The sequence below is a fragment of the Bacillus rossius genome, chromosome 1, assembly GCF_032445375.1.
Source record: "Bacillus rossius redtenbacheri isolate Brsri chromosome 1, Brsri_v3, whole genome shotgun sequence".
Taxonomy (NCBI): domain Eukaryota; kingdom Metazoa; phylum Arthropoda; class Insecta; order Phasmatodea; family Bacillidae; genus Bacillus; species Bacillus rossius.
The window spans coordinates 116,899,606-116,911,846 of NC_086330.1; the positions used below are offsets into that span (position 1 = coordinate 116,899,606).

General features: G+C 41.3%; 1 protein-coding gene across 2 annotated transcripts in view; it reads left to right on the forward strand.

The window, feature by feature from the left end:
- Window positions 1-8,558: 8,558 nt before the first annotated feature.
- Window positions 8,559-12,241, forward strand: part of LOC134542970 (ankyrin repeat domain-containing protein 54) — a 41,102-nt gene continuing 37,419 nt past the window's right edge. Inside the window, exon 1 of one of the 2 annotated variants that reach the window (XM_063387616.1) lies at window positions 8,559-8,782. In XM_063387616.1, coding sequence (XP_063243686.1) covers window positions 8,744-8,782 — 39 coding nt within the window. In that variant the 5' untranslated portion in view covers window positions 8,559-8,743. Of the gene's footprint in view, window positions 8,896-12,241 lie in introns of both variants that reach the window. The other variant, XM_063387609.1, reaches the window with a different exon arrangement.

Genomic DNA, 12,241 nt, shown 5'->3' on the forward strand with positions numbered 1-12,241 from the left:
ATGACAGTGTACTTTATTTAGGGAAATCGTGTGAATGTAATTGCAACTGTAATTTGCTAACGTAATTAAACGTCCACTCCGCACACTCCGTGCGCGGCGTGTAAACGACAGTGCAAAGCTGTTCACGTTATTTCTGAATCTCACCAATCCAGTTAGGGATCAGCGTCCTATGCTGTGTAGGGCCAGTGGTACAGCAGGCATTAGGGACCCCTAACATCATCACCACCACCGCCGTTCCTAGTGGGCCACGCAGGGGCTTTCGGACCTCACGACCCAAATCGTGGCTAACCACCGCGTTAGCCTGGTGCCCTCCCGGACACGTTTCCCCGCAAGAAAACAGCCGTCCCGCTAGGAACACCGCCGAGTCTCGAACACAAGAACCTGGGCGACAGCAAACTAACTCGTGTTTGATTAATTTTGATGCACTTTGAAGTTTGAAAGACGTTCGAAAGTTCTTTTTTATAAGCTACACTAGTTGCGCGCCATTTGACGCCACTCCCGCTGCCTGTTTAAGTTTTTGAGTAATTATTAATCTCAAAAGTGATCTCTGGGCAATAACGGGGATTTGGCCTCGTGTCTGCAGGCAGGAGCGCGTCGCGGTTCGAAATCTACCCGGGCTGTTCAGGCCACCCAATATGCCTTATAAATAAATGGTAAACTGATTGACATGACACTGCACTTTATTAAATACCGTTACACACAATAGTCCAAGGACTGGCCGCGCCTGTTGTCTGACCGTCGCTGCACGCGAGTCTCTATACATACACGATGCGCGCGACCAGGATAGATCGACGGTATGTGCAGACTTATACTGTCGCTGTTATCGACGTAAAGGATGCGGCGAATAATCGTGGAGCTACTATGCTGCTACGGCTTATGCAGTCAATGACGTTAACATGTAAAACAGCACATACAATTGAAGGTTCTAAAGTTATTTGCAATCTAACCTGTTACAAAATGTTAATGTCCCGAAATGTATGTAGGCCCAGCTAGATGAGAACATAAAAGTCACAGCCACTTATTACAGCTTGAAACAGTTATTACGTAGTTAGATTGCAAGATAGATGTTACACAGTTAAATAAGATAAAATGTAAATACATAGATTTACGAGTTAGAACTCGACACACGAGGCTGGCTAGGAGCCTATCCAAATGATGATTAACTGGCTTCGAAGCCTGAAAACTGTGTAAGACTTAGTCACGCTGTCCGTCTGCTCAGGACATGCAAATTACGTAGTAAATTGTATTCTCCCTGTTGGGAATAAAACGTTAAGTCACGAGTCGCACGAAATGACGTACGACTAAGTGTGGTCGGGCGCAGAGCTGAAAAAAGTATTTAATAAACTTACACTATGGTGATGACTTGGATGTGGCGCGAAATCTGTAGGCCCTGCTTTCGCTGAGTGACCGACCCCTGTGTGCTCCCGACGGCAACTGAGCGCGTAAGCGCCGCGCGACCTCGCGCCAAGACACATGAAGCGTGGGAAAACAAATCCGACCAGTTTTGGACTTAAATAACATATTTCACAGTATATGATTATTGAACAATTGGATATAATTTCCCTTGAATTAATTATCTTTTAATTGTTATTAATTTGGTTGTTTTTGATTTAAAAGAATAATTACTGATTTAATTTAGCGCATTGCCACACCCGGCCGGGCGCTGTAATCGAATTGGTGTTCGTCGCAGTGCACTTTCACTCACTCGGCGGACATCACGCTCGGGCGTGTTCGATGCACTTAAGATTAAGTGTTGTTGTGACATAATGGCCTGCTGCTGCATTGTACCGCTACCTCTAGCCACAAGGCCGAACCTTTCCTGAGATCCCGAACAATATTAAAATCACGTAAAAATCAATAGAGGTAGTGGGGACGGCATCAGGCAATTTATAGTAAAGTTGGGAGTCAATGTGAAATCTTCCAGGAACGGGAAATAGTTTTTTCTTATGTTTATTTTTATTTTATACATAATCGGTTAATACTTATAATTTAGCCTGCAGAAGTTTATTATTTGGGGAAAAAAATATAAGTTCGAGGTGTAGTTCTTATGTTGCTAGCAGGGGTGACTACTGGTGATGGAATTGGGAATGGACTTAATGTCTCTTGCAATATATGACTTCATCATACCACAATATTTGCTTCCATTTAGGTTAGGTGTTTTGCTTGATTATCACTAGTTCAAATGGCACCACATCAAAGTTTGTACTTACATACATATTGCAACTTACCGAAGAAAAAGTTGCCATGTCTGATTCCCATTTACTGCTATTGAAGGTGTTATGTTACTAAAGTATTAAGAATTGAAATTTTATTAATATGTAATATTGTGGTTTCATCTCTGGCTCTATTGGAAATGTGACAAACCTCTCCAAGTAGTTGATGGTAGTTGATCATTTTTCCTTGCGCTATTCATGCGAATAGCAGCCTTCTTGAGTATGTTGGGTGCGTTCGGCCTATACTGTCTCCTGAGATCACATTCAGACCGAAATTACTGGTGTTGGGGAACTGAGAACACTGCTCACTGGCTCACGTGTCTGATCCCATGAACAAGACCCTACAGTTACTGCACACACTGTCCTGTCTCCCTTACACTTACTGGGAAGGGATTTACACTGGAAGAATACTTGCATTTGATCAAGAAAATCGTGGATTTAATGGTTGTGTTAGTACACTGAAAAGTATGCTATACTGATACTAAACAATAACACTGTTAAATTTTTACTCCGTTACTTGGCATTACACTTCAGTCTGGGAAAGGTTTGCTGATGTACAGACATGGTCGTTAGAGAACATGAACCGCATCATGGTTCGTCATGTGGCGTGAGGTTTCTTGCGAAATGGGGATTGTCCTCTATCCCAAAATGTTGCGGGACTCATTGAGCTTAAATCACACAATTGAAACTATAGACTCAGTGTTAGGAAAAGTATTTGGCGCCGTACACGTTACCTCCTATGATTTTTACGTGATTTTTGCTTGGGTTCGAGATCTCAGGGAAGGTTCGGCCTTGTGGCTAGAGGTAGGGGTTAACGCAGTAGGGCCCCCCGAGCTGTTATGGCCACTCGGGACGCCTGAAGAATAACACAAAGTTTCTGGAAGATATTTGATGAATTTATTACGGCACAGCCCTATACAGGATGCTGCCCGTTCTGGCCTTAACGGTTTTCCCGACGCGACTAGTCACATGTGCAGTTCACTTCCTCAGTGGCGGCTCACGATTTTAATGCGCGTGAGGGGCGGACTTGTACACGTGATGCGACAGTTACAAAAATACACTCTAACATGACGAACGATATCTTGACGAACAATACACTTCACTATTACCTAACACTTAATAAACTGGGCTAGTGGCACATAGGCCCGTGTCTCCGGCGACTCTACGTGATACCTAGATGTGTCCCAGGGACTGATTCGTAAGGACATTTGGTGGCACGATACCGTGCAGCGGTGATACCTAAACTCTAACATGACAGATTACACTTTGACGAGCAAACATTTCACTACTACATAACACTTAATAAACTGGGCTAGTGGCACGTAGGCCCGTGTCTCCGGCGACTCTACATGATACCTAGATGTGTCCCAAGGACTGATTCGTTAGTACGTTCGGTGGCACGTGTCGCCTTCTGGCTGCCCCGTGCGGGCCAAAACTAAGTAGCTGGTAAGCTAAGTCGGGGCGTGAAGCGCCGACATAAAGTCTCGTAGACTCCCCACAGTACTCACGTATTATGTAGAACACTCATCTTGGAGCACTGATTTGATTAAGTGAAATACCTCATGGTAGATTGAGGCCGGCCGCGGAACTGTACGTAAACGATTATGAAAACATTAAACTATTGAAACTACATGTCGGTGAAAGCAAAGTTTGATGGTTCCGCGTTGCGCGCAGACTGCCGGCCTGTCGGAGCTCCTGAAGGACACTAACAGTGTCGCCGCGCGCGACCCCCCTCCCCCGCCAGCTCTCCCGTGGAAACGTGTGAATTTCGCGGGAAACTGAACCGGCCAGGTTCGGGACAAAACGCACAGTGAGACATAATTTTGACAAGACTGAATATTAATTGATGAAAAATAATGTTTAATAAAAACCTGTGGAAAAATATACATAAATTAATTTGTTGTAGTGCGGCGGAGGGATATGCCACACCCGGCCGGATCCTTCCGCCGGCGTAGCACTCGTTGCATGGTGTTCGCCTCGTTGCACGAACTACACTTTGCTGCACGCACTAGCGCGTTCGGTGCACATGCTTTTGCGAGACGTTGATGAGCCATAGCTGTCTATGCGACATAGAGGAGCATTGGCGGTCGGCGTCAAATGCCCCCCCTTCTCTGAGACCGCTATGTGCATCAACGCCTCGCTTCACACGCTGTGCACTTCACTGACATTCACCGCACTGCGAGCCCTACACTACGCGGTGGAGTGGTGGTGTGTTGTGATGCAATTATTCTGCCCTGAATGCCTCTTCCACTCAATGAATGACAAGGGGGTACGACCTGACCTGTGTCTGTTACCCCCCTGGGACTGGGCGGCGACATGTGCCTCTCCTAGCGTAATATGGTGACAAGTGGGTGGGGGGTTCAGTGTAGTCGGGGTGTGGCGTAGTGGTGGAATGGACGACGTGGATGGGGGGGATGATAAGGGGCCGGCCACGAGTGTTGGCACCACTGGAACGCCCCCTACGGGCCGCGCCCGGGTGGAGTAGCTCGACGGGGACCTGGACCACTCGTACTCCGCCAGGTAGGCCGTGGGTCGGCCGGCCCTCTGTGGTCGTGTGGTGAGGACTGTGCTGGTGGGGGTCTCTACTGGGCAGAGTGTGGTGGGTTCCCTCGTGTCCGGTTGGTTGGGCGGGCCGGATCCTTCCACCGGCGTAGCACTCGTTGCATGGCGTTCGCCTCGTTGCACGAACTACACTTTGCTGCGCACACGAGCGCGTTCGGTGCACACGCTTTTGCGAGACGTTGATGAGGCATATCGGTCTATGCGACATAGAGGAGCATTGGCGGTCGGCGTCATATTGTAGGAGCTCTATGGGATAGCATCTTCCCCAGCAACAGACTGACGTAGATTGAAGAAGTGACTCCAGGGATGACACTTCCATTCACATAGCAAGAAATGATATATAAAACATTAAATTAATTAAAGCTCATAGCTACTATTCTTTCTTGCTGTGGCCTGTAAAAAATTAATAGTGGTAAACTCTTTCCGCTGTCTGCTTGCTTTACAAATTATCACAAACACATTAACACATCTGTACAATAATCATGTAAGTATCAGACTCCGATGGTGTTGCTTGTGGTCACGCACCGACCAGTGGCGTAGCCAGGATTTGTGTATGGGGGGTGTTAAGAAGCATTCGCCCCCCCCCCCCCCCGTATTAGAGCGGTGGGTCTGGGGGTCCACCCCGGGAAAATTAGGATTTTAAGGTGTAAAATAGTGCTATTTTAGCAGTTTTCGGTACTAAGATTTAAATATCCTAATGGTAAAAATTTTTATTAATTTTAATATGAAATTTGTTTGAGTGATGAATAAGAAATTAATTAAAGATTTGTTGCTAAGGGGGGGTTTGAACCCCTAAACCCCCCCCCACCCCCCTGGCTTAGCCACTGGTAGAGGTGGGTCGAAAAGTATCAACACGATACTTTGTCACTGATACGCGCTTGCATCAGGAACGGCAAACGAGTACACTTGAAAAGTATCAAGTACTTTAGTATCAGTTTCGAATTCGCCTGGAACAACACCACGGCCAATGTGCGCAGAACCCGATCGCAAATGACGGTCCCTTGGGCGGAGCTTGTGAAAGGGGTGGGAGCAGGAACAACGAATAACAGATAAGAAGGGAAATAATGCAGGGGAGGAAGCACAGGGGAAGACATTGAAGGAGAGGCGCAAAGCGAAATTGTTACGAGTCGTTTGGTTATTGTCCCACATCAAAGTACGCTCAGTGCGAAGTGCGTGCACAGTCTCATTCAATATTAAAACTAATGAAATTTTAATATTAAAAAGTACATTAATACAAGATATAATATTTATCATTGTGCACCTAACAGCTATGAAAATGCAAATAAATTCTCAGTTGACACTAATAACAGATGTTGCCGTCACCCGACCTCTGTGAAAAGCCCGGGGGGTACCTGACGGGCGCTACGGGCGTCACGGTGCGCTTGTTGTCTGGAGGGGCGCCAGGCTAGCGGACTGGTAGGCCGTTGGTGTTGGGTCGTGGGTACTCTGCCCCCGCATGCCCCGCCAGGTACACGGCTTGAATCTACCCTGAATGGCTCTCCCTTGACTGTGAAGGCCGCTCGGCCGTGTGGAGGACGGGAGACTCCGGAAAATTAGTGTACATGAGTTGGTGAGAATTACCTTTAATTTAGTCCCGCTACAAAACACTCTCACCAACACTTGGCGACGTCTAGCTGTTACACAATTAACACAGAAAAAACATAACACTACGCGACACTAATGGTTACCGCGGCAGTCTCGCGGGACGCGGGTCGATGCTCGCTGGAGACGGCCAGCACCGAACATTAACGGGTGCAGGGGGGCTCTATGAGTGGGCTCCTAAATTCGGCGAAACACTTACGTGTGTGCAGCCGGCAGGCATAGGCACGGTGTCCTTAAGTAAAAACACTTTCGCTGGAGTCGGACAGTACCGTACGTTCTGTGCTACGATACGTATCGCAGTATCACACTGAAGACGGTCGGGATAGGTCCGGCTCCGCAAAATACGCGCCGAGTCGACGTGGGCAGTGGTTAATTAACAAAAGGTTTTAAATTTAAAGATTTAGTACAGAATAAAAAATAATCAATGATAGAAACTTGGATGCTGCCCACGGACACACGTCTATTTCCGGCGCGGAGTGGTTGGAGACTGCCGAACATGGCCGCCTCGCAAGGAAGAGAAACTTTCTCTTCTTTGTGAGTCGGCGTCAAAAAAAAAATTTTAATTGAATTTACTCTGTTACCAGTTAAAACATGTTCCAGGTGCCCAATTAAAATGTAGCACCTGGTAATTGGGTGCTTAAGGCTTAACAATGGTTTTAATGTATTTAATTATTTAAATTGTGACATCAAGTTGGCGACTGTAAATTTACTAACATGTTGTCCCACTGCGAATTGTTTTAGAGGGATTTCTCCTATTCTGACTTGATCATAGTCACGGGCATTTTAATTAAGGCCAGTGGCCGCAGTGACTGTTAATGAGGTTAGTTGTCTGCTCCGTGCGTGGTGTACTCGCCCGGAGTGTCTACGACGCACTTATTATATGTCGGCTAATTAGTAATTTCGTACTAATTGATTTTCTTTTAATTGAATTATGGGTTCGAGTCGCCGGGGTTCCGTACCTTTAACTTTCATTATATCTATTGGGTTCACGCCCGAGGTGCTCGCCTGATTCAATCCGGCTGGGCAAGGGGCGCGCTCCGAAAACGGGATACGGTACTGGCGGTGCGGAGCACGGGCTTAAAGGCCATGGTCGGTACGACGTCAATGTAATCAACATATGGACTTTTTTTTCGAAAACATTTAGTAACTAGTGTTTTCATACATTAAAAGATTACGATTTTATCAAAAATAAAAAATAAAAAAAACAGATACGTACATTAGTGAGCATACGATATCAATGTTTACGTTTCAAATGTTTCTTCAGATTAGTCGATGATGATTTATAACTCAGTTTTTGTTTACACAAATTACAATTAGCAAACTCATTATTTTCCGTAAAAAAATTCCACACAAATGAAGTCTTTTTCCTGCACTTATCCATTCCTTATTTCACTATAAAGATACTAACTACAAAGCATCACAGCCCGCAACAATGTACATGGTGGTAATTAATACACGGCCAGGACGAACTGCAGTGAATGTTGAACTGATTGATACTGGCTATATCAGGCAGGCATGAGAGTAACAGAGGTAGAGAATTACCGGGCGTGATGAATAATGTATCAGAAACACCGATACCTTTTTACGCTGGTGATGACGGCACGGAGGATGTGTACCCTGTAACGAGAATGCTGATACCTTGTCGCTTCCTGGGACCGCTAATGCTCTGATACAAAAGTATCAGATACTTGTATCTAGTTACATTACTGTATCAGTATCAGGTTGGAACAGATACCGAAAATTGCTGTAACAACCCACCTCTAGCCCCTGGCACTGACAGATTGGTGCACAGCAGGTAGGACTGGTGCCTGGGTTTTGATACCACCTAAGGCAGTATGACATCATTAGAAAGTGCATTGATTATAAACGTTTATAGCATCTTGTTATGTTATAATTGAAGTAAAGAACTACCTTAGTCTGGGTCTAAGTTTCTAATGGTTATGACAGTTTCACACACTAATACCATTCCAGATGATTGTCAATGATTTTTGTAGTATCCGAGAGAAAGGGGATTGAATAAGAGTTTAAACCGTGAATTTTTTTAAAACTCTGAAGTAAAGGACGTCTTTAGTAATTACAACTTCTATGTAGACCCTTTACCTGTATCATGCCATCTTTTAACGCCCCAAAAAATATTAGATTGTTCGATGCATCGAACGTACTAGAACGTAAAAGAGAATCCCGAAAAAAAACCTAAAAAAAAGTTTGTTTATTGTTTTAAGTAATTTTCTTGTTGGTATTTTTCTGTCAAGTGTGTTTTGATTAAAATATTGATTAACGTAATATTTTGTACATTTGTTTTACTCTTGCATCTATTTTCTTTTAATTTGTAATGAATTCGGTAGATTCTGGCGTGGAAACGGGAAATGATAGCAATGACAGTTGCGTTACACATGAATCTCAAGGTAGTTTTCAAGGGCCAAATGTGTACGCTAAAACTAAGGCATTGGCAATTTATAGTAGAGTTGGGAGTCAAAGTGAAAAACTTCCAGGAACGGGAAATGGGGAGCCAAATGGTGTAAGTGGGATGGAAATATTTTTTTTATATTTATTTTAATTTATACATTATTGGTTTATACTTTTGATTTAGCCTGCAGAAGTTTATTTGTAAAAAAAAAATCTATTTTCGAGTAATGGTTCATATGCCGTGGCTTTTCCATAAATTTAAATATTCCGAAAATTCTTTTTCAAACACTAACAAGATTCCTCTATTAAATCAGATATATGAGTTTATAATTTCTTACTGGTTTGTTATAAAAAACAGTGGTAAATATTTACAATCGCGGTAGATGCCAAAAAAAATGCCAAAAATCTGAAAATACTTTTATTCTGTGCCCTTTCACTTCCTCTTTTCAAAACAACCGGCGGAGGTAAGAAATTCCAAATACTTTAGGAGATATCGAATTTTTTAATTTCATCATATGTAGAGTCGCGGTATATGCCAAAAAAAATGCTAAACATCTGAAAATACCTTTATTATATGCTCTTCAACTTCCTCTTTTCATTAAAAGCGGCGGAGATTTGAAATTCCAAATACTTTAGGAGATATCGAATTTTTAAATTTCAGCACAAAACCAGCGCATTCCTGTGGTGTGTGTGCACCATTGTTTCTTGTTTACGTACGAGTATCTATTTTTTTATTGGATAATGATGTCACGTGATTGTTCGTGATAGGCCAGAATTCAAATGAACTAATACGTGATTATTTAGTTCAATTATTGTTTAAAACGGTGTTTAATTACCGCCTCCAACTTACGTGAGTTTTTAACGTTTCTAATTTTAAAGTCTTATTTGTTATTTTGATATTGTTGCGCAAGTAATAAGTAACAAAAAAATTTACGTGAGTTGTTACTGTACATCCTTTGTTACGGGTTTGTTAGGTAAGGTCAGTTACATTATAAATAATTTAAAACTAAAAAATAATTAAAATTAATTCACATTATTTTTAATATCACCTTAGTTTTAAAGTATTTATAATGTAACTGACCTGACCTAATCGACCATTTTAGTTTACTGTTCACCCTCTGTCCGGGTTTGTTTGGTCAGGTCAGTTACATTATAAATATTTTAAAACTAAACATCCATTAAAATTAATTCACAAAAAAATTTTTAATGTCGGCTAAGTTTGAAAGTATTAATAATGTAACTGACCTGACCTAATCAACCATTTTATTAATTACGCATTCACGATTCACGTATTCACGAACACACGGCAAAATAACAAAAATGGCGCCGCTCGAATGGTTCCACAGGTCTTGTATTGCAAAATTAAAAAATTCGATATCTCCTAAAGTATTTGGAATTTCTTATCTCCGCCGCTTTTAATGAAAAGAGGAAGTTGAAGAGCATATGATAAAGGTATTTTAGGATTTTTTACATTTTTTTTGGCATCTACCGCGACTCTACATATCATGAAATTAAAAAATTCGATATCTCCTAAAGTATTTGGAATTTCTTATCTCCGCCGGTTGATTTGAAAAGAGGAAGTGAAAGAGCATAGAATAAAAGTATTTTCGGATTTTTAGCATTTTTTTTGGCATCTACCGCGATTGTAAATATTTACCAAAACAGTTTATTTATTTTTTCTTTCCTTGTGGGTCTGTGTCTCTGTGTGTGTATGTTTTGAAGAACTTAGTCATTTTGTGAGAATGGTTAAGTTAGCTACATTAAAAATACTTAAAACATTGTGTACACAAACTTTGATAGTACATATAGGATAAAAATGCTTGAAACGAGGTCCATATCATCATTCATAAACTTAGTGACAGAGAAATTACAGAATTTTCGAGCTAGATTTGAAAATGCTTTAAAATAGTGTGAATGGTTGATAAGGATAAGTTAGCTACATTAAAAATACAGTAAACTCCCTATTATCCGCTGGCGAATGATCCGCAGTGCGGATTATCCGCGCATGCTACGAAAAAATACATAAAATATGTAAATCTGTATTTTATTACAAGTGAGCAAATTTGAACTCTACTGACGAGTGTATTGTGTGCAGTATACAGTAAAACGCCACAGACATTCTCGGTACTCTTGCAGTAGGCTGGCATGCGTTTCTATTTTTGTCTCTGTCACACTTTGTTTCTAGTAAATTGTTGAGCACTTTTATGTTTACATTACTGAAATGTATTTTATGTTAATTATTCAGTAAAATATTACAATTTTAGCATCATTTAAAATTTTTTACTATTAATTGTAACTTTTACTGTACATAAATATTTAGATTTTTAAGTTGAAATTAATGTTTCCTTTTTTGTTTCCCATTTTCGGCTCCTTTGCGGATTATCCGCGACTTTCACTATCCGCGGTGGCCCTGCCATTTAATTTCGCGGATAATCGGGAGTGTACTGTACTGTCAAATTCTATGAGTGTTTGGTTAGGTCAAGATAACTACATCTTAAATTGGTAATTCCTAAGCAAAAATTAAAAATATATGTAAACTGGGGATACTTTGAACACTTTTTGACTTTTTTATTAAGTAGAATTTATATGTACAATGTATAAATAGAAATTTGTTCACCAAAATAGGGGGACCATGAAGCCAAAATGATACCATAGTTTAGTTGGTCAGATAAAAAAAAATTACTATTAAAATTAAATAAAAATGCAGTGTTCAATGTTTCCCTGCAATTAGGGTAACATTCAACAACCATTATTTTATACTGGCATTCAAACTAATATTGCTAACAGTCAACTTTGAACACCTGCTAGGTTTCACAAACTAAGTAAATTAATAAATTATGTTTTTATAATGTCATAACATTAAATTTAAAGCACAACAACACACAAATTTTGTTTGTAAATTTTTAGAAACTACTAATTTTTATATCAGATTATCTTAGTCCAGAAATTTCAACTTTGCAGAGCTTTTGAAACCACATAACTGCATCTACTGAAGTGTTTTTAGATACAAATCTAGCTCATTCTCACTGAAAATTAGAAATTCTCATCTATCAACCCTTGGAGCACTCAATGACGTCACTATGTCTTCCTTGCAAACTGTTCCCTCATCAGCTACATTGGGCCAATAAAACTTCAGTGCCATTTTATGACTGTGCCGAAGAAACTTTACATCACATGTTGATCCAACATTATCTTGAGGCACATTTATATTCTTACCAACATAATGTTTTACGGATTTCTTTACTTGAAACTTTACCAAACTAAAGCCTCTTCTACTAGAACATTGTCTGAGGAACCATTCAAAATTTCCATCCCATACTCATGCTCATCATCATATGATATGTAGAGATACGTTTTCCTGGTACAGCATTAATTCTTCTTTTCCTCTGTCTTCGCACTGGCTCATCAACTCCTCTCATTTCCTTGAGCATGCTGACTACTGCCTCTGACACAACTGC